General features: G+C 38.2%; 1 protein-coding gene and 1 long non-coding RNA gene across 2 annotated transcripts in view; one reads left to right on the top strand and one right to left on the bottom strand.

Moving 5' to 3' along the window:
* Window positions 1-857: 857 nt before the first annotated feature.
* On the bottom strand, window positions 858-1,489 carry LOC122674749. Its single transcript, XR_006335206.1, has 2 exons — window positions 1,271-1,489; window positions 858-1,053 (listed from the first exon to the last, which is right to left on the bottom strand). It is a non-coding gene; the product is annotated as an uncharacterized LOC122674749 (long non-coding RNA).
* A 6,243-nt stretch (window positions 1,490-7,732) lies between these two features.
* The window catches only part of ZW10 (zw10 kinetochore protein), a 34,129-nt gene continuing 18,941 nt past the window's right edge, over window positions 7,733-22,920 (top strand). The window contains exons 1-7 of the mRNA XM_043899572.1: window positions 7,733-7,918; window positions 10,136-10,270; window positions 14,815-14,916; window positions 15,115-15,192; window positions 15,346-15,505; window positions 16,979-17,131; window positions 17,534-17,725. Coding sequence (XP_043755507.1) covers window positions 7,814-7,918; window positions 10,136-10,270; window positions 14,815-14,916; window positions 15,115-15,192; window positions 15,346-15,505; window positions 16,979-17,131; window positions 17,534-17,725 — 925 coding nt within the window. The 5' untranslated portion in view covers window positions 7,733-7,813. The remainder of the gene's footprint in view (window positions 7,919-10,135; window positions 10,271-14,814; window positions 14,917-15,114; window positions 15,193-15,345; window positions 15,506-16,978; window positions 17,132-17,533; window positions 17,726-22,920) is intronic.

Here is a 22,920-nt window from a genome sequence, read left to right as displayed (position 1 = left end):
GTGGGACCTTATGGACTGTCACCTGTCAAGCTCCTCTGTCCATGAGATTCTCCAGATTCTCCACTGGAGTGGGTTGCCATGCCCTGCTCCTGGAAATATATGCATACTTTGTCCCAACACCCTACCTCCAAGAATTTACGTTAATTTATTGTGAATATATACAAAGATGTATGAAAATATCCTTTGAACTAGTATTGATCATTGTGTATTATTATGTACAGTTTAGGCAGCTGTTTTAAATTGATGTAGAAGAAATTTTAATGACGTGAAAAATGTTTTTGATATGTTAAGTGACAAAAACAGTGACCAAACAATATACAGGTTCACTTTCACAAAAAAGTGCATATATCTGTATCTATATGTATTAACATATATATGTGTGTGTGTATATATATATATGTGTGTGTGTGTGTGTATATATATATATATATATGTATACCACAACGTGTTAACCATTGTTATTTTTAGTGGAAACAGCATGGATAGTTTTTTCTTTCTTATTTGTGCCTATGTATTGAGTTGGCCAAAAAATTCATTTGGGGTTTTCCATAGCATATAATGGAAAAACCCAAATGAACCTTTCGGCCAGCCCAACATTTTATACATTTTACAGATTTAATCATTTAGTGATTTCGTGGGTAGAAAGAAAAAAATCTCCTATCCAAGGAGTTTATTCAGACCCAGAACATAGCAGGAGGTATGCGCTTCCACCTCGGTCTCCGGCTGACAGCAGCTATAAATAGATGGTAGTCACACCAGCTTCCATTCCTATTTGTTGCTGTTGACAAGAGGCAGGTTCCGACAGGAAAGGAAATAATTCGCATTTACTGAGTGTGGTTAAATACCAGACTTTTGGCCAGAGTCTTTATCCTTATTTAATGTTCACACCCCCGCTGTGAGATGCAGGTTAGGTAGCTTGCCAAGGTGCCCCAGCTGGTAAGCAACAGATCCGAGTCCTGAGCCCGCGGCTGGGACTCCGAAGTTTCCTCTTTGGCTCCCGCTTCCTGCGCTGCGCCTGCGCACTGGTGACACAGCGTGCCGCTGTGGGCTCATCTTTATGGCAAAACACGAAAGAAAACTGGCATTTATTATATTGAAGACATAAGTGTTGACCAAAGCATTCCCCTATTTACATTTTAATCTGAGTGCCCTGTAGTACACTAGGAAGTGAAAAGGGGGCGTGGGATAGTAAGGGGGAAGCATCTGAAAAAACAGTGTCTTGACTTAACCTGAATGACACCTCAACACTTAAGCAGCCTGATAAACTTACCAGCCTTGTAAGGGTGGACAGAGGTGAGCAGAATCTTCTGGAATGTCTCCTTCTTTTCTTTCATGTTTTATTGTGGAAAATTACAAGCATATACAAAAGTAGAGCAGATGGCATAAAGAAGTCTCGTGTACTCTCACTCAGCTTCAGAAATTATTCACTGATAGCAATCTTGTTTCATCCATACCTGCAGCCACAACGCCCCGTCCCTCCTTTAATCCTGCCTTGAAACAAATGGGATGCTCTTTTAAATTGTAGACTCCTTCTGCTGCTTTTATAACAACCACATGTTCTAATTGAAGCGATGGAAAAATATTATGCTTCCCTGGAAACACTGTCTGCTTGTACTATATCTGTCCAGATTTGTGTTTGACACTTTGCTTCCTGAAACCAGGCATGCCACATGTGTGTGAGACATGTTATGTCAGGAGGAATTCTTTCAGACACTGTTCCTTATTTCTTTGGCTTTTCTTCAGAGCCCTTTCTTGGTGATTTGTGAAAATCTGTGAGTTAGGAGATACACAAACCAGGATAAGTGTGAATTATAAAAGAGGTCAGGTGAAGGAAAACAGAACCCATTCATTTGTTAATTTCTTTAATTTTTTTTAAAATAAATATTTATTTGGCTGCACCAGGTCTTAGTTGTGACATCTGACCAGGGATCGAACTCTGGCCCCCTGCATTGGGGGCATGGAGTCTTAGCCACTGGACCACCAGGGAAGTCCCCTAATTTCTTTAAAAATTTTTTAAACTTATTTTTTATTGAAGTATAGTTGATTTACAATGTTGTGTTAGTTTCTAGTTTATAGCAAAGTGATTCAGTTATATAAATATATACATATATATGTGTAGACACATAAATTCTTTGTCAGATTCTTATTTATTGTAAGATATTAAATATAGTTCTCTGTGCTACAGTAGGACCTTGTTATTTATGTTTTGTATGTAGTAATGTGTATCTGCTAAACCCAAACTTCTAATTTGTCATCTCCCCCTTTCCCCATTGGTAACCTAAGTTTATTTTCTGTCTGTGAGTCTTTTTCTATCTTGTCAATAAATTCATTCGTATCTTTTTTTAAAATTTCACATATAAGTGATATTATATATTTGTCTTTCTCTGATTTATTTCACTTAGTATGATAATCTCTAGGTCCATTTGTATTGCTGCAAATGTCATTATTTCATTCTTTTTTATGGCCAATATCCCATTGTATATATACCACATCTTTTTTAATCCATTCATCTGTCAATAGGCATTTAGGTTGCTTCTGTGTCTTGGTTATTGTAAATAGTGCTGCTGTCAACATTGAGGTGCATGTATATTTTTGAATTAGTTTTCTCCAGATATATGCCTTGGGGCTTCCCTGGTGGCTTAGAGGGTAAAGCATCTGCCTGCAATGCGGGAGACTCGGCTTCGATCCGAGACCTGGGTTCAATCCCTGGGTTGGGAAGATCCCTGGAGAAGGAAATGGCAACCCACTCCAGTACTCTTGCCTGAAAAATCCCATGGATAGAGGAGCCTGGTAGGCTACAGCCCATGGGGTCACAAAGAGTCGGACATGACTGAGCAACTTCACTCACTCACTCACTCATGCCTAGGAGAAGGATTGGTAGATCATATAGTAACTCTATTTTTAGTTTTTAAAGAAATTTCCACACTGTTTTCCATCATGGCTGCATCAATTTACATTCCCATCAGGAGGATAGAAGGGTTCCATTTTCTCCACACCCTCTCCAGGATTTCTTACTTGTAGCCTTTTTGATGATGGCCATTTTAACTGGTATGAGGTCAAACCTTATTGCACTACTTTTGATTTGCATTTCTCTAATAATTAGTGATTTTGAACACCTTTTGTTGTACTTTTTGACAGGGAGGCCTGGCGTGCTGCAATTCATGGGGTCACAAAGACTCGGACACGACTGAGCGACTGAATGAACTGAACTGATGCCTTCTTTGGAGAAATGTCTATGTCTTCTGCCAATTTTTTTGATAGGGTTGTGTGAGTTTTTTGTTATTGAGTTGTATGAGTTGTCTGTATATTTTTAAAATTAGCCCCTGTTGGTTGCATCATTTGCAAATACTTTCTCTCAGTTTGTCGGTTGTCTTTTCGTTTTGTTTATGGTTTACTTTGCTGTGCAGAAACTTACAAGTTTGATTAGGTCCCATTTGCATATTTTTGCTTTTGTTTCCATTACTTTGGGAGACTGACCTAAGAAGACATTGTTATGATTTATGTCAGAGAATGTTTTGCCTATGTTTTCATCTAGAAATTTTATGGCATCATGTTTTACACTTAAGTCTTTAAGCCATTTTGAGTTTATTTTTGTGTATGGTATGATGGAGTGTTCAAACTGCATTGAGTTACACGGCAGTCCCTACATCACTTGCTGAAGAGCTACACCACCCACCCTCCCCCTGCCACATTGTATATTCTTGCCTTCTTTGTCGAAGATTTATTGATGGTAGGTGTATGGGTTTATCTATGGGCTCTCTATTTTGTTCCGTTAATCCATATGTCTGTTTTTGTGCCAGTTCCATGCTGTTTTGATTACTGTAGCTCTGTAGTACTGTCTGGGATCTGGGAGGGTTATGCCTCCAGTTTTTCTCTTTTTCATCAGCATTGCTTTGGCAATTCTGGGTCTTTTATTGTTCCATATACACTTGAGCATTATTTTTCTAGTTCTGTGAAAAAATTTCATGGGTAATTGGAAAGAACTCTCATTAAGTCTATAGATTGCTTTGGGTAGTATGGCCATTTTAACAATATTAATTCTTCTAATCTGAGAGGTGTTAATTTCTTTTTCTTAACTCAAGTGTTCATTTGTACTTGGGTACATTGACTGACTGTGTGTAGCAATCCCATTCCATTCGCTATGCTCTTTCCTGTTCTTCCTGTCTGACTCTTCCTTGTCTTTTGTTGGAAATTTGAAGAACAGTCTTTAGCTTATCCAGTGCTCAGGGAGAGGTGGAACTTCTACAGTTTAGTTTCTTAGAAGAAGATTCCAGAACTTCAACCCGATAACTCTCCATTCTTAGTTCAGATTCCTTCTTACTGGGAAACCTCCCTGATTCAACCTGAGACTGGGTACTCCTCTAATGTTTCTTCTGCCCTTTGTATCTTCCTTAGAGGTAGATTAAGCTTCCAGGGCTGTTACTTGTACAGAACCCTTCCAAGGGCTGCACTTAGTTTTGTATTTTTTATTTTACATTCTTTTCCTTAAAGAGTCCTCCCCCTCCTGACAATTGTGTAAGATTTAGGTCCCACAACATCTGGATCAACTTCTCAACTACCTCCAAGATAGTAATGACCATATTTTCCTGAGATTATTTATTCACATATTTAGGATTTCCAGCCTAGCAGTGTCTGTCGTATAGTAGTTGCTCAATAAATATTGTTACAAGTTTTCAGGAACTTCATCTGCAGGTCCTTCTTTCTGGGCATTTGTTAATATAAATATTTATATTTATATTTCAAAGAGAGGCTGACAGGTCCACCAAACAAAAGTTGATTAATTTTCTAGAGAGAGGCACTTCTCAAGATATTATGGCTTCCTGTCTCAACCCCAAACTCATTTCCTTTGCTTATGTCATGGGAAGGTTCCCCTGCCTCACTAGTATAAGCAGATTGTTCCATGGACACTTAAAAATGACAAAGACCTTCAGGTCAGCATCCACTTGGGCTCTACCCTCACAATATACCTTTAAAAATTTTTTAAAAGCATTTTAATCAATGCAATATATGTTTATTGTAGAAAAATAGAAAAATCAGGGGAAAGGAGAATAAATACCATCAATTTATCACTAAAAGTTAATTTGGTGTACATACTTTATATATGTATTTGTATCTATTTATTATTTTTAATACTGCAAACTTATAAGCATGTGCAGAAATGAGAATATCAGGACTCCTTGCAGTTGGCCACAAACTAGAGTAGGTGGGTCATACATATTCACACGGTAGCACTTGGCAGTTACAAGTGGGAGACGCTGCTCTCATCAACTTTGTATGTGGCAGCCGAGTGCTGGCAATAATTAGGTCATTTCATACTTGACCCTGTGTGCTTGTTCTGAGAACACCTCCCAAATTAATTACTCTTCTACACCTTTCCCCATAAGGACCTTATTTTTGTTTGAACACAGGTTACATGTATGTTCATTTATTTTTAGAGCTTTATAGCTTATAAAACTTTATAATTAACCCTGTGCTCAGATCCGTGGGTCAAGAAGATTCCCTGGAGAAAGAAATGGCAACCCACTCCAGCATTCTTACCTGGAGAATCCCCATAGACAGAGGAGCCAGGCGGGTTATAGTTCAGAGGGTGGCAAAGAGTCAGATATGATTGAAGTGACAGCATGCAGGCACGTATGCACATACTATATTGCAAACATCTTTTAGTATGTAACACACTTGAAAAGTGAAACAAATTTTTCAAAGTTTTGATAAAATTGATTTGTAACCTCTGACAGAAAGTGCTAAGTATCATGTTCCACTCCATTCAGTACTAACGTTATTTATACTTCAGTTCAGTTCAGTCACTCAGTCGTGTCCAACTCTTTGCGACCCCATGAACTGCAGCATGCCAGGCCTCCCTGTCCATCACCAACTCCTGGAGTGTACCCAAACTCATGTCCATTGAGTCGGTGATGCCATCCAACCATCTCATCCTCTGTCATCCCCTTCTCTTCCTGCCCTCAATCTTTCCCAGAATCAGGGTCTTTTCAAATGAGTCAGCTCTTCACATCAGGTGGCCAAAGTATTGGAGTTTCAGCTTCAGCATCAGTCCTTCCAATGAACACCCAGGACTGATCTCCTTTAGGATGGACTGGTTGGATCTCCTTGCAGTCCAAGGGACTCTCAAGATTCTTCTCCAACACCACAGTTCAAAAGCATCAATTCTTCTGTGCTCAGCTTTCTTTATAGTCCAACTCTCACATCCATACATGAATATGGAAAAACCATAGCCTTGACTAGATGGACCTTTGTTGACAAAGTAATGTCTCTGCTTTTTAATATGCTGTCTAGGTTGGTCATAACTTTCCTTCCAAGGAATAAGCGTCTTTTAATTTCATGGCTGCAATCACCATCTGCAGTGATTTTGGAGCCCAGAAAAATTAAGTCAGCCACTGTTTCCCCATCTGTTTGCCAGGAAGTGATGGGACCTGATGCCATGATCTTAGTTTTCTGAATGTTGAGTTTTAAGTCAACTTTTTCACTCTCCTCTTTCAATTTCATCAAGAGGCTCTTAGTTCTTCTTCACTTTCTGCTATAAGGGTGGTGTCATCTGCATATCTGAGGTTATTGGTATTTCTCCCAGCAATCTTGATTCCAGCTTGCGCTTCCTCCAGCCCAGCGTTTCTCATGATGTACTCTGCTTATAATTTAAATAAGCAGGGTGACAATCTACAGCCTCGATGTACTCCTTTTCCTATTTGGAACCAGTCTGTTGTTCCATGTCCAGTTCTGACTGTTGCTTCCTGACCTGCATACAGGTTTCTCAAGAGGCAGGTTAGGTGGTCTGGTATGCCCATCTCTTTCAGAATTTTCCACAGTTTATTGTGATCCACACAGTCAAAGGCTTTGGCATAGTCAATAAAGCAGAAATAGATGTTCTTCTGGAACTCTCTTGCTTTCTTGCATGATCTAGCGGATATTGACAATCTGATCTCTGGTTCCTCTGCCTTTTCTACTTAGGTAATATAAATAATATAAATGTATATTTAATAGATGTTACACATACGTATGGGGCTTCCTAGGTGGCGCTAGTGGTGAAGAACCTGCTTGCTAGTGCAAGAGAGACAGGAGATTCAGGTTCCATCCCTGGGTCAGGAAGAGCCCCTGGAGGAGGGCATGGCAACCCACTTCAGTATTCTTGCCTGGAGAATTCCATGGACAGAGGAGCCTGGTGGTGTACGGTCCATAGGGTCGCTAAGAGTCCGATAGGACTGAAGCAATTTAGCACACACACACACACACACACACACACACACATAAATAAATATACATACGTACATATAAACTATGCAATATGAAAGGAGTGCAATTATGGCATACTTTTATTTATGAGGTGATGCTACGTCCTTGCACAACTGCAGAGGGTACCATTCACATAAATTCTGATGGTCACTGCAGTCCATGAGAATGAATACTTAACGAAAAAAATTCAAGATGGGCTCCATGGGTCTTCAGGCTAAATAAAATTTCACAGGAAAGCGATTTGCAATTGAGAAAGGTTCACTTGGGACTGGTAATTAAGTAAAACCATTTCACTTCTAGTGAAACACCGGCGGGAAAAGACCAATTTTTCAAAATGAGCTAGTAAACGCTTCTACGCACAGTTTGCCAACTACGGGACACCGTGGAAAGTCCCCGCCAGGATAGCCGCGGTGCCTGCTGGGAGTTGTGGTGCGGCCATCGCTTTTCGTGAGGAGATCTGGGCCCCGCGAGACTCCGTTTCCCGGCAGGCCGCGCGCCAAGGCAGCCGGCGGGACGGGAGCTGCCGCGCTGGCTGCGAGTGACCCTGTCCGTTTTGGTTCTTGTGGTAGCGATGGCCTCGTTCGTGACGGAAGTCCTGGCACACTCCGGGAGGCTGGAGAAGGAGGATCTGGGCACTCGGATCAGTCGCCTGACCCAGCGGGTGGAAGAAATCAAGGTGAAGCCGGAGCAGCGGGCGGCTGACTCTAAAGAGACGGAGGGAGGAGCCAGAGTGGGTGCAAGTCTGTGGGGTGAGGAGGGGGCTTAGAGGGGAGCCCAGACAGGGACTGGGGACTGCGGAGCCGAGGAGGCTGGGACGCTGGGAAGAGGCGGTGGCTGGGGCAGTATTGGGAGTGGGGTTAGGCTGGGGACGTATGGGATAGGGGGACGAGGGGAACGCGGAGGAGACCAGCAGAGCAGGGAATTTGGGACTGGAAGCCCGAGGCGTCTGGGGAGCGGAAGCGTAGCACCTGGATAGAAATGAGGGCAGGGCCACCCCACCCCTCTTCGGAGTGTAGTTTCCTCCTCTGTGTGATTCGTGGATGAATGTGATAGCTTTGGGAGGATTGTACCGTTCTCCTCCCTGAATTTTTGTTATTAAAACCTATCAATACTTTTATTAAACTCAACTCTCTTCTCCACCCCAGGCCTTTGAGACTTTGCCGAGTGTTATAAAACACGTGAATAGCGCTTCTTTGGACCTTGCTGTCTTGCGATTGATACAAAAACAAAAGACACCTAGCCACACGCAGTTTCACTCTGTACTACTGTCATTACCTTACATTTGTTATTTGCCCACATCTTTGTTGCTTTCTTAAAACATCTTAAAAAGATGTGTACCCTGTGGATTTAAGAGAGCAAGTTTGGCAGTGAACCGTAAAGGCACAAAAGTAGTTTTATTTTACCAAAATGATTTCCTAAGTGTTAAGTATTCATGTCACTGGCATCTCTCCTGGAATATGGCTTTAGGATTTTTCATTGCTTTTTATATGATGGAAAGAGGACCGACTGTTAAGCTACTTTAGCGTGGCGCTCAAGGCTCCTCCACATTCTGAAACTACCTTGCCTTTCACCAGTTTATTTTCCCATCCAGACAGATGAGAATTACTGTCTATTCTCCAAGCAGACCCACTCTTTCCCTAATTCCCAGATTTTATTTATGTTGCCATCTCTCCATCTTTTACCTGTTAGTATTCCTACTCATTCTTCAAGTTCCATCTCAAATGTAGTTTCATGAATGAAAAATATCCCCATTTATCCTCAGGCAGAGGTGCTCTGTTTCTTAGTTGTGCTTCTGGAGTACCTGAACTCTTGTTATATTGCATTTCTGTTTTCTGATTACTTAAGTGTATACTATCTTTCCTACCTAAAAGAAATTTATTTGGGACAAGCATAATTTCCCTGGTTTAGAGGTAAAGAATCTGCCTGCAATGCAGGAGACACAGGAAACGTGGGTTCGATCCCTGGATTGTGAAGCTCCCCTGGAGGACAAAATGGCAACTCACTCCAGTATTCTTGCCAGAAAAATCCCATGGACAGAAGAACCTAGTGGTCTACGCTCTGTGGAGTTCAAAAGAGTCAGACATGACTGAGCAACTGAGCATGCACGCAAGCACAGTTTATTCGTGTCTCCCAAATGTTGACTAATTCAGTGAAAAATATTCAATACTTTATTAAATTATTTTGCATTAAAGGAGATAATAGAACTCAGATCAACTTAGGGTTTTAAGATTGTGTGTGCTCAGTGGCTCTGTTGTGTCCAACTCCATAGCCCCATGGACTGTAGCCTGCCAGGCTCCTTTGTCTAGGGAATTCTCCAGGTGAGAATACTAGAGCAGGTTGCCATTTCCTACTCTAGGGGATCTTCCCAACCCAGGGATCGAACTTGTGTCTCTTGTGTCTTCTACTTTGGCAGGAGGATCCTTTACCACTAGTGCTACCTGGGAAGTCCGAATTAATTAAGATTAGGTCTTGCAATTTTATAAGCAAGGAAATAGAAATTCATAAACCAATTGAGATATACAGATTATGGTTTTAATTTATTCATTTACTTTTTTTCCTGTTAGATATATGATTAAAATTAGTGACTATAGTCTGAACTGATTTGATTCAAAATGAGAATTTCTGGCTCTGCCTTTCTCTTTTTCAGTGTTTATACAATTCTTGGGCACTGTTGGAATTTGTTGATCATTGTCTTCTTGTACCCTTGTGTTATGGGACTTTTAAGGGTGGGAGAAATGTTTTTTTCAGAGAAACCCATTGGCTTGGAGAGAAAGTGAATGGGTATGAGTAGCTGGCAAAAATGCCCTGACTTGGAAGATACCTAACAGAAGACAAGCTATATATTTTAAGAGTTTGCTACTCATCTCATTGTAATTTTTCTCTTATATAATAGGGCGAGGTGTGCAGTATGATCAGCAAGAAGTACAGCGAATTCCTGCCTAGCATGCAGAGCGCCCAGGACCTGGTTACCCAAGTGGATAAGCTATCTGATGACATTGGCTTGCTGAAATCTAGGATAGAGAGTGAGGTAAGAATAGTTTGTTATGTTGGATAGATTTGTGGAGAGAAAATTCAGCTTCCGGATTCCAAAGACAACTCGGTTTACAACTTTTTTTCTTAATCTTCATTTCTTTTAAAAAAAGAAAAATTACTTTTTGGCTGCATCAGGTCCTAATTGTGGCCTGTGGGATCTAGTTCCCTGACCAAGGATTGAACCCTGGCCCCCTGCATTGGCCTTCTTAGTCACTGCAGGGAAGTCCACCAGGGAAGTCCTTAATACAACTTCTAAAGACCTCACTTTCCTTATTGGTGAATAGAAGTTGAATTAGATGACCTTAAGGTAAGTTCCAGTTTTAAAATACAAATGTTTTCCAAAACTATAAACAATTTCTTTTTTATGGTAAAAAATTTTAAGCTATACTAATAATGTCTTGCATTTTAGTTCACTTTATAAAAGAAAAAAGTAGCCTCAAGATTTTAATGTCTTCATAATAATAACGGATAAAGCATGTAAGTGAATCCTTTGGCCTTGTCTCTTATCATCTCCTCCTTTAAAATGCCTGTATCTCTTAATGGCACGCATTCTCTTATATCTGCAGCTGGCCTCAACATATTAAAGCTTCAGCACAATCTTTGTCTTTTGACTTTCTTGTGGAAAATTGGCTTGGATTGCCAGTCACAACCACTCTACTTCCTGTCGTAAGGCCACTTTCCTTGGACATGCAGGGAATCGCTGCCCATCTTGTACTGTGTCACTTTACACTTTATGGAGCTAGTGCTTACTGTACTTCTTATGGAAAGTCTGGCAGATTTTAAGAATGTTCACCATGTTTGCCAGAGTGCTGTCATCACAAAGGAGTAAGCCAGTGTTGAAACAGGAATATCTACTTCATAATTTAAAAAATGCTTTTCATATATATTATCTCACCAGGATTTTTCCCTTACAGTTTCCTTTTAGGAAAAATAAGCAGTTTAAAAAAATCAAGCTGATATTAGAGGTTTAAATTGAGTAGGTGTCTTGTACATCTATTGTTAAATTTTCACTTAGGATGCATTGATATCCAAAATCAAGATGTCAAGATATTCTCAAGGTCCTAAATGAAAGACGTCAAGTCTCTTCTCTGTGTGGCAGTTACTAAAGAAGGAAAGGGAACAAATGTGTTTTTAAAAGTTCTGTATAAAACTTGAATCACAAGTTGGGAAACCACTAGCCATTTGGAAAATCTATTTAACAGTTAGTTTACCTGTCATTCTGGTTTGTGGTTTTAATAAAAATAAATCCATTACTCTGCAACTCTGGTACAGTTCAAATAATATATTCAAAGGGTATTTGTCAGACAAATAAGTCAATAGTGCAATCATAGACTGTGTTACTAGAAATGAAGTATCTGGAACAAGAGAGTAATGGACTGTGTATGTTTTCCTGGCCAGAGTATGACTGGCCAAGATTTATTCATTCTGATTGTTGTATTTTTAAAGATGATTGGTTTTGATGAGAGGGTCCAGACCTGGCCACCATACCATCTGAAGAACTGAAGAAACTGGGGGTATTTAGCTGTGAGAAACACTTTCAATATTTGGAGTCTTATTATTTGAGAGAAAGACTCAAATTTATGACTAGAGAGGGGGAATTTGATTCAATAGGTGGACTAAAGGGTTTATTCAGTCATTTGATATATTTACTGAGCATCTGTAAGGTGCCAGATACTATGGTAGTTGGTGAAATAGATAGTTTTTTATTTCAAAATGTGAATCTCATGCCTACTATAGAGGAATAAAATAATGTGATACACACTAAGTAGGAATAATTCAGTTAAAGAGAGGAGATGTTGCTAAAGACATCTTCTGTACAAACAGGGGTCCAAACCAGAGTCTGAAGTGATAGGTAATTAAGCAAAAGAAGAAGGAGAAATGTTTAGGCAGGCACAGGGGACAGCATGGTGGAAGCATGGAGGTAGTGGAGAGATACCACTTTTGGAAAGCTGCAAGTATTGCATATGACAGATGTTTATAGAGTGAGGTGGGAGGGGCCATGAGATTAAAAAGGTAAACCAGAACCATGTGTATTAGTTTAAGTAGTAAGGATTTTCTTGATTGCCCTGTAGAAGCTGTAGAGGAGTTTAAGTAGGGGAGTGATGTCAGATTTGAATTTTAGGAATCCCATTCTGCTTGCAGTTTGAAGAAAAGACTTGAAGGAAAAGAGACTGGGAAATGAGAAGGCAGTTGAAGCATCAGGAGGCAGTTAAAGTAATCAGGCAAGACAGGCTGCGACCTGCACCATAGTCAGTGGCAATGGGCACAGAGAAAAGTGGATGAATCTTGGGGACTTTCAAAAGATATAGGATCTTTGGGAGTTGCTGGTATGAGGAGTGAAAGATGGAGGAGTCTCAGGTAACTGTGGAACTAGGTTATTGATGTGCCATCCATTGAAATAGAGAATCTTGAGGAGGAGTAGGTTTAGGTCGAGTTTAAATATGCGCTGCCTGTATTAAATCTAAATGGAGCTGCACAGTTGGCTTGTATGAAGATGGAGGCTAGACTGTTATAAAGAAAGATGGGGCAGGGCCAGAAACCTGAAATGCAGTGACTCAAACAAGATACATATTTCTTAATCATGGTCTCCAGGCCAGCAGGCTGATTCTACAACCCAGGGCCTGGCTATTCTAGTGCATTCTGAGTCAAGAACTGTGGTGGATAGTTTGTTCCTACAGTAGTAGCCAGTGGATGAACGTTTTTGCACAGCACCCTGAGCCCCAGTTTCTACAGGGCAGGGTGTGGTGGGCTGCGTGATAGAAGAAAACTCCTGAGCTTAGAGAGTGTAAATGTCTTCTAATGGGTAGTAAGCATGCTGGATTTTTGTCATCAAGGGAAATACTATTTCTTTTTTTCAAATGTTTGTTTACTCTACAAACATTTTTGAAAAGATAGTTCAGAACAAAAGACAGTCCATTGCTTCACTTGCAAGATGGTGCTGAAGTGTGAGAAAATCCTAAAAATTTGTCTTCCAACAGTCTGTAGAGCAGTGGAACTGGCAGCATTTGGTGGTTTGGTAGACACGGAAGATTTCAGACCCCATCTCAGGCCTACTGAGTTTGAGTCTGCATTTTAATAAGATTCACCAAGCAATATGTATATATGCATGTTATAGTTTGAGAAGCACTGCGTTAGAATTTTGTTGTTGTTTATGTGGTTGCAGTTGGTCTCTCCCCATGTCCAGTGATATCTGGAGGTTAAGAGAAAATAGAGGGCACAGAGAAGACGCATCTGTTTTCTTAAGACCCAGATTTGGAAATGGTAGACATCACTTCTGCTTATATTCCACTGGTGGGATCTTAGTCACATAGTCACACCTGACTGAGAGGGACAGCAAAAACAGATAGTGTAGCTGGGTAGCCACATGCTGTTCTTATGAGAGAGTGGATTTTAGAGGATAGTTTGCACATCACCCCCTCCATATACATATTTGGATTTTAGGAAAATGGTGTGGACTTGAGAGAGCCGCACTTAGCAATTGAAACTGTGAGAATGGAGAGAGTATATACAGCAGGGTTTTTCAATCTAGGCACTGTTGAATACCTAGATTGGGGCTGGGTATTATTCTTTGTTGTGGGGGGCAATCCTGTACATTGTAAGATGTTTAGATGTTGAGTATCCCTGGCCTCTGCTCACTAGATGCCAGTAGAACTCGCTCACTTGTGACAAGCCAAAATGTCTCTAGACATTGCCAAATGTCCCTGGATGGGGGTGGGCAAAAAATGTTTAATTTTTTGAGAACCATTGGTTCAGAGTAATAAGAGGGCCAGGGAGAAAGGAATATCAATATGTGTGAAGTGATCAGAGGGAAAATGAAGGTCCCAAAAGAAAATGAAAAGAAGTGGCCAAAGAACCAGGAGAAAAATGAGTAGAAATTGGTGTCGTAGATCTAAGGGAAAGAAAATAATAGTGTACTGATGAATGGTTAAGTACTGGTGATACATGCTTTAGACATAGCAACAAAGATTTGATTGATATTTTTTTCTTAAAGATGGGGGAACTTTTAACATTTAAATCTGATGGGAGGAGCCATCCTCTAGTAGCTATTGAGTCAGTATGTAATTAATGAATGAAGAATGAATTAGTAAGAGGTAAAAGATAGGGAAAAGAGGAAATAATTGATAGTGCAAAGTTCCTGAAAAGGTGCGACAGAATAGGAGGTGGATCCTCACTTAACCTAAGAAAATCTTCCTATTCCTATTCAACTCTAGAGTGAATTGTCACTTGGCGTGGGGATACCCTTCTAGTAATCCAGGTGGGTGAGTTCTCTGATGTGAGGTAACTGCTTAAACTAAGACTCGTTGCTGACAAGAGGATATTATGTTGATGACAATGCGTGTTTCTGCATAAGACAGGGATTTGGGCCATTTGGACCACTTCAGGTCTCTTCCTACTACATTCTATGATTTTTATTCCATTCTTAACCAGCATTTAAATTTAATCATGAGTTATTTTCAGCTAATAAGGCTTATTGATTATAATAAGTATTTAATTTCTTAGGTATAGTATAGCTAAAAAGTACTTGTCTTTGTGAATTAGGTCCGCCGGGATCTTCATGTATCAACGGCTGAATTTACAGACTTGAAGCAACAGTTGGAAAGAGACTCAGTAGTCCTCTGTTTGCTTAGACAGCTACGAGAGGTCAGTAAATTCAAACCAAACTTTAGTGATTTAGTGGTGAGAAAGTTGGTTTTTTTTTTTCCAGTTGGTCTTATCGTTCAATGAGTATGCTTTGACTATGTGCTATTTTTTTCATATTTTAAAAACAAACAAGCAGACAGACTTGAAATAATAAGATGTATTAGATAAAATACCTAATAACTATACTTATCTTTTCAGTTTTCTACTGCTATTGAGGAATATAATTGTGCCTTAGCAGAAAAGAAGTATATTTCTGCTGCTCAGCATCTAGAAGAGGTATTAAACACTTTCTCTAAAACATGAACAAGTAATGCTACTCTTGTTTTAAGTAAATTTTGTGTCACTTGTATTCCTTATTGTTATACAAATATATTCTAATTGCCTAGAGTACAGTTGAAGTGTTTAATAGTGATTCCGTTTCACTGCCAGGCCCAGAAATGCTTGAAGTTACTAAAATCCAGAAAATGCTTTGACTTAAAAATATTGAAATCTCTCAGCATGGAGCATACAATACAGAAACAGAACATACTTTATCACCTTGGAGAAGAGTGGCAGAAGCTGATTGTATGGAAGTTCCCACCATCAAAAGGTGCTGCTAACCTCAGTGAACTGCTTTGCTTAATCTGCCTGAACCGGTTTGGCTTCTGAATGTGTTCCAAATGTTTTTTATTGGGAGAGAAGAAGACTTCATTTATTAATCTCCCGGTTCTATATTGGGTTCTCATTTAAGCAGAATGTTTATGAGGACCAAAATGGTTGTTACTTCCTTCACAGTTCTCTTTCTGTCCCTTTGGCTAGGAAGGAGCAGAGAAGAGGGGAGATGATTGAGAGGGGTCCATGAGGTGAGGGTGTGCCCCAGGAGGTGGTAGCACTTTAAGCCTACAGTTCCATTCCATTGTAGGGTGTGCTCATTCCCAGAGCCCTCATCCCAACAGTCAATCTTTTCTAAAAGCTTAAAGAAACTGTTCGACCTTTCTCTCTCTTGCTAAGGAAGACAGGGGATTGATGGAATAGGAGTTTGACCCAATTTTTTCAGTCCTCGGGGAAAATTGGTGACAGAATCATGAGAAATGGGATAACTCGGGGCCTGGCTTTTATTTATACTACTTGGCTCTCAGCCCCTCTGCCCACCTCTGGGTGTGAACCCTCTTTGATATCTTGTTTACACAAGGTAAAATCTCCGAGGGTATATTGAAAGACATGCCATTAAATCCAATATCTTTGCCAACATTTAATCTTGAAATTTAGTCTGTTTCAGAGGAAACTTCAGAGTCTCCCCTTTCCTCCTTCCCCTTATCCACTTTGGCCTTCAAATACGGTGAATATGTATATATATACATAGACACTCCGCCCCCCCAACCCCCCCCCATCCCATGTGTATTTTCAAGGAGGTCATCCAAAAGTTATAGATTCTATTTCCAAGCAGATTATAAAATGAAGAGAAGATGGCAATTCTTTGTTGTAACACATCCTTCTTGTTAAACTTGTTTGACAGGCTGTTCTCTTTATTTCATAAAGAGGGAACATAGAAGAGGAGGCCTTAACTGAAACTAGGATCTCACTTTTTATTCTTTGCCTTCGTTCAGTCATTCAATATATTTTTTGTTGTTGAGGTATAGTTGATTTACAGTGGTATGTTAATTTCCTCTGGACAGCAAAGTGATGCAGTTGTATATATATATATATATATATATATATATACACACACACACACATTTTAAAATTTTCTTTTCTGTTATGATTTATCACAGGATATTGAATATAGTTCCCTGTGCTGTACAGTAGGATCTTGTTGTTTATCCATTCTCAGCACATTTAATATGCAGTTATTGTAGGTGCATCATCTTTTGCTCTCAGTTTGATTCTTTGAGCATACCGAAGGAAGTAATTTCTTGTTTTAAAGTGATGTCAAGGACTTGTATGCAGCAATTCGTACTTGCGTTAGAAGTGTATTGTACTAAACCACGTTTTTAGGACTCTTGGTAGACAGTGGGCTCTCAGGAATAGAAATGGGAACATCTTGTATTGCTGAGACAGCTGATATTTTTTCCCTTCTCCATAGATATCAGCAACTTGGAATCTTGCCTGCAAACAGAGCTTCATTTATGCACTGAACAATCTCAGAAAGAAGAGAAGGACCCTGTGCCACCAATCAGTTCTGTCCTCTTGGCATTTTCTCTTCTTGGAGAGCTACATACCAAGCTTAAGTCATTTGGTAAGACATCCTACTTTGTTTCATTTACATGACATTTTCAGAAAGTCCAGTGTTAAAAGAATGATGGGAAAAATCAACAAATATTCTCTGAATGATATTGATGATGGATCATAGGGTTTGGCTTCATGATTCATTAAGTAGAATTGTTATAAATATTACCCTTTTCATTAAGGGCTTAGATCTGATCCTTTTTTCTTTTCTCTTTTTCTCAAACTAGCTGCTGGTGTTTATTTTTTTTTTAATAATTTAAATAAAAATCTGTAGACAATCTGGGAAACTTCAGTGGGAAAACTTGTATTGTGTAATCTCATGGTATATGTTTTTTTGTTGTTAGGCTCAAAGATCTTTTTTTCTCAAATGTCTTCAAGTGATTTTTTTTATGAGTGTTCATATAACTTTCAGGTCAGATGCTGCTGAAGTATATCCTTAAGCCTCTGGCATCTTGCCCATCCCTTCTTGCTGTGATAGAAAGCCAACCTAACATCACTATCATTCGTTTTGAATCTGTGATGACTGACTTGGAACATCCATCACCATCTGAAGTTTTTGCCAAGATCAGACTGGTACTGGAAGTGGTCCAGAAACAACTTCTAGGTGTGTATACCCAAGGCCATGCTTTCATATTTTAGAAAAGTTGATGTGGTATTTGAAAGTAAATATTATTTTAAAAAGTGGATATTACTTTAAAAAGTGGATAAAAATGCTGCCATTCTGAGTGAGCGGAGGATGGAGGTGAGTAAATTATGTCTTGGGAAAAAAGTAGTTACCTTTCTATTTCTTGCTCTGTTTTGCTTTCCTTCTCTGCCTAGTGTTGCCAGGTAAGGTCATCAGTGGTACCCCATGTTCTTTGTAATATATAGTTGGATTTTGGGATGCTTTTCTCTCATGGGACTTCTAGGGACATCATATTTTGGGACTCTTGGTTAATTACAGGAAAAGCAGAAATGAACTGAGTGCTGTTTGACATATTTCAGTGGGAAAAATCCCCATCAACCTAATTGATATACACAAACTGAGTTTAACATCGGACATGAGTTTCACTCCAGCTCAGCCTGCTGGTTGGATCTTTATATGTTCACCCTTGAGACAACAAGTTTCTGTGCTGCTTGGGTCATTTTTTGGCTGTCACACCACTAAAAGTAAAACTTCTTCCTTTTTTTATTACAATACTGTCATTTTAGTCTGTTTGACTTACCTTCTTTTTCCTTTTCTCAGTTGTCTGATTGAATAGTCAAATTAGGCACTCTTGCTGTGGAAAAAAAAAAAGAAATGCTGCTATTGTTTGTAAGCCTTCCTGGCGGTCACATAATTTATTTATATATAAATAATTTATCACTTTTTATTAAAGTGTAGTTAATTTACAGTGTTGTGCCAATTTCTGCTGTGTAGCAAAGTAGCTCAGTTGTATACATATAGACATTCTTTATTTATATATAAATAATTTATTTGTAAAGCAAGGAATTCTTTCTAGTTTTGATAGCAGAGAATAAAAAATTTCAAGACTTGTATGAACTGCAGAAATCCAAGGTGGTTTTGTTCTTGTTCCTTTACTTAGGGAGATAATATACTGTTGTTTTTATTAGATATAACAAAAAGTTGTAAACACAGAGTCCAAGGATTGGAAGGAACTAGAAAGGTGATCAATCCAGATATCTCTGACGCTTAACTCTCCTCTGTAACACTCCCATCAACTGGTCACAGCAAACCTGAGCACCTTTGAGAGTCCATCCTACCTCTGGGCAGCTCTTGAGTACTGTCAAGTTTTTTTAAAAAAAAATTGTATCTCCTTTCTGTATTAAATATGCTTGCCAAAATGCCCGTTTTGGAAATTAAATCTTTGGGGTAGTTGTTTAAAAACTATGTTCAAAATATATTGCACTGTAATATCTGCTTTACCAATGCTGTTTCTACTCTGTGGAGCTGTATAGAAGTCTAATTCTTTGAAATTGGACTTTGAAATTCTTTCCAGTCTCTGTAATTATGTCCCCTATGTCTTACCACCATCTTTACTTTTTTAAAAAATGAAATAATGTTAGATCTTCTTATCTTCAGTGATTTTCTATGGATATATTCCATTTTTTATTAGTCCTTTTTATTACAATATGGTGTTCAAAACAGAACAAAGTATTCTAGATACCGTCTGAACCAACTCAGATTAGTACGGGAGCATTCACTCCTTTATTCTCAGTTTCAGGTTTCTGTTAGTATAGCCAAAGGCTGTTATTACACAGTTAACTTATTGAGCTTGATGTAAATGAAAATCCCACATACTCAGTGCAAACGGCTGCTTTCCTATCTTACACCTGACTTTTTACAATTAACATTATTCTTTGTTGAATTTTACTTGATAAAATTTTACAGTGTGTTAACTATCCTTTCTACTTCATGTTGAATGCACATTTGATAATCATGTTTTCTTAGAGCTTAAGTCAGTGATAGTACTATTAACCTAGGATAAGGCTAGATTGGAGGGTGCTCTGGGGAATTCCAGGAGCACCCTGGAATGTCTTTCCAGTTTGACATTGGTCCTTTAAGTGCTCAATCCATTGTGTCTGTAAGTTTTCTTTGTACCTAGGATATTCAGAACAGAAGACAACTCACTGTTGCTCGGTTCTCTTCCCATCTGTTTAATATCTTTCAGTCAATATTCCCTTCTTTCATCTTCTTCTCCTAAATATAACCTGAGGATCATACTTTGTAGCCTTAGTTCTTTTTTGAGTCTTCTACTTTCTTTTCATTTTAGTTATTATGAATAATAATAATATTATTATTATTATCATAAAGGTTTTTACCTTCCCTCTTATGTGTGTCTTTGGTTATATGCTCCTTTCATCTTTTAAATATGTGTTTTTTACTCTCAAGTTTTCTTTATTACTAAGCATCATTGTACCAACAGCAAAGGAATTTTTAAAAAGAGGATAAAAAATTCTTTTGGGAATAATTTGGCAAAATATATAAAAAGCCTTAAAATGTTTGTATCTTTAAACCAAGATTTCAACTTCTAGGAATCTGCCCAGAAGAAATAATCTTAAATATATGAAACCATTAAAAAAAAAAGCCCTATATATTTCCATTAAAATCAGTTTTAAATTAGGAATGCACACTGGCATTAATATTTGTTAACATTGTTTTAGGTGTTATTGCTGATGCAAAGAAGAGAAAATAAGTATAATATTAAAATAAAGAGAAGAATTTATCTTTACTTGTAAATGATGTGACTGTATACCTAAAAAACCAAAAGACTCTACTAAAACTTTTATAATTAGTAAGAAATTTACTAAGTTGTCTAGGTACAGTATAAATCTATAAAAATCAGATTTCTTCTCTCTAGCAATAATCAGTTATAAATTAAAATATAAAGATATTTATAATGGCAACAGAATTTATTAAATTCTTAAAGATAAATTTAATAGGAAGAATATATGTAAAGGATAGCATAAAACTTATTGAGGACATAAAGGGAAGGGAGGCTATCTTGGATTAGAAAACAATCTTAAAAAATTGTCAACTCATTCCAAAATAACGTATAAATTTAATACATTTCCAGTCAGATGCTTGTTAGGTATTTTTTGAACTGGACAAATGAATTACTCTAGAGCTTACATAAAAAAATATGAGACTTGCCAGTAAAGATTTGAAAAATACTAGTTGGAGAATTTTATAATTAAAACGATGTTTTTGACATAAGATCAATGGAATGAAAAAGAGTCCAGAAGTAGAGCCAAGAATAAAAGAGAATTTACCATTTGATCAGTCACATTTTAGTTTAGTGGGGCAGTTTATTAAATAATAGTGCTAGCAAAATTGGCTATGTGGAATGAGATAAATTTAGATTCCTGCTTCGTACTTCAGAGATACATTCCAGGTGAATTAAAGCCTTATATGCAAAAAGTAGAACAATAAAAGTGTTGGAAGAAAATTTATAATACTTAAATATTATGAATGCATAAAGGAAATGATTGACAAATTTGACTGCGTGTAAATGTCAAATTCTGTATGGTAAACAGTACCATAAACAAAGATTATATTGTACTTGGAGAAAAGATCTTCAGTGCATTTGACAGACAAGAAGTTGATATAAAGATTTTTTTCCAAAGAAAGAGAAAACATAGTAACAGAAAAAGGGTAAAAAATATGAATAGGCAATTTATGGAAGAAGACGTTCAGATTATTAATAAACATAAAAGTAGGTGTTGCTTAATCTCCCTAATAGTGGAATGGAAATCACAGCATCAGAGTAGAACTTTCCACCCTTAAGGTTGACAAAATTCAGAGATCTGTGTAAGACACTTTTGGTAAGAAAATGGAAAGGTAGATTCCTTCATTGCCTTTGTGAGTGTTTTTTAGCAAGTAATCTGAAGCTCTATAGTTATGCTAAGATATTCATCCCTTTGACTCAGGTAGCCCACTTTTTAATTCCTTACAGACATCATATCGACAGTATGTATGTTTGCTTGTGTAATTACTGTATATACTTGCATACTGGAATGGGTATCATCTGAGGAAATGGTTGTATATCTTACAGTTGAGCCATACTATGGGGTACTCTGCAGCTATTAAAAAGAAGTAAAGTATTGCATATAGGGTTATCATTACCATCTTTCTAAATTCCATATATATGTGTTAGTATGCTGTAATGTTCTTTATCTTTCTGGCTTACTTCACTCTGTATAATGGGCTCCAGTTTCATTCATCTCATTAGAACAACTAATAAAAGTAAATAAACAAACAAAAAAAAGTTTTGCTGATAAAAAAAAAAAGTAAAGTAGAGCTAGATACCTCAGAGATGGCCATGATCTATTCTTAGGAATAAAAAGTTAAGTGTAAAATCTGTGGCATGAACCCATTTTATAAAAATGGATGTAGCCCCTTAGTTGAGTATTATATTGGTTTACTAGGGCTTCCATAACAAAATACCACAGGCTGTGTGACTTAAAAAGCAGAAATTTATTTTCTCACAGTTTTGGAAGTCCAAGGTCAAAGTGTTAGTAGATTTGGTTTCTGCTGAGCCCTCTCTCCTTGCTTAGCAGACAGTCTTCTCAGTGTCCTCACATGGCCTTTCCTCTCTGTATGCTCACCCCTGATGTCTTTGCTTTTCTTAGAAGGGCACTAGTCATAGTGGATTAAGGGCAGGACTCCACCCTTATGACCTATTTAAAGGTGAATCCTGTCTCCAAATGCAGTTACATTGGGGACTAGGGCTTCAGCATATGAATTGTGGGGGACACGATTTGATCTATATCGTGTGTGTATTTTAAATGTAAGGGAGGAAGAATACAAACCAAACTCTTAACATTGGTAACTTGGGCACAGAGAGACGGAGAAACTTGTGGATATGGAGAGGGAAGATTATCCTTTTTCTTTAGAAACGTTAGTGGTATTGATTTTCTAGAAAGTATAAGTTACTAAAATTTACCGAGAAGTAGAGACTCTGAACATACGAATAGTTGTAGAAGAAATTTGAAGGTTGTTAAAGATATCCTATTTAAAAGGTCACCATTAGGCACATAAAGTTTATGGCTAAATTCTAGGTGCTTTTCAAATTACACATAATCCTTTTGATAATCAAGCTCTTTTGGTCAATAGAAAAGAATAGATAAGTATCCTGATTAATTTTTTTAAAAAAAGCATAAATTTGATATCAAAATGTACACACAGAGAAAACAGAATGATTTTATCAAGTCATTTTATCACTAGCTGAATTTACAAGCTCAGTTCAGTTCAGTTGAGTTGCTCAGTTGTGTCTGACTCTACGACCCCATGGACTGCAACACGCCAGGCTCCCCTGT

The sequence above is a fragment of the Cervus elaphus genome, chromosome 1 (assembly GCF_910594005.1).
Source record: "Cervus elaphus chromosome 1, mCerEla1.1, whole genome shotgun sequence".
Lineage (NCBI taxonomy): Eukaryota > Metazoa > Chordata > Mammalia > Artiodactyla > Cervidae > Cervus > Cervus elaphus.
This window is presented reverse-complemented; position numbering and strand designations above follow the sequence as displayed.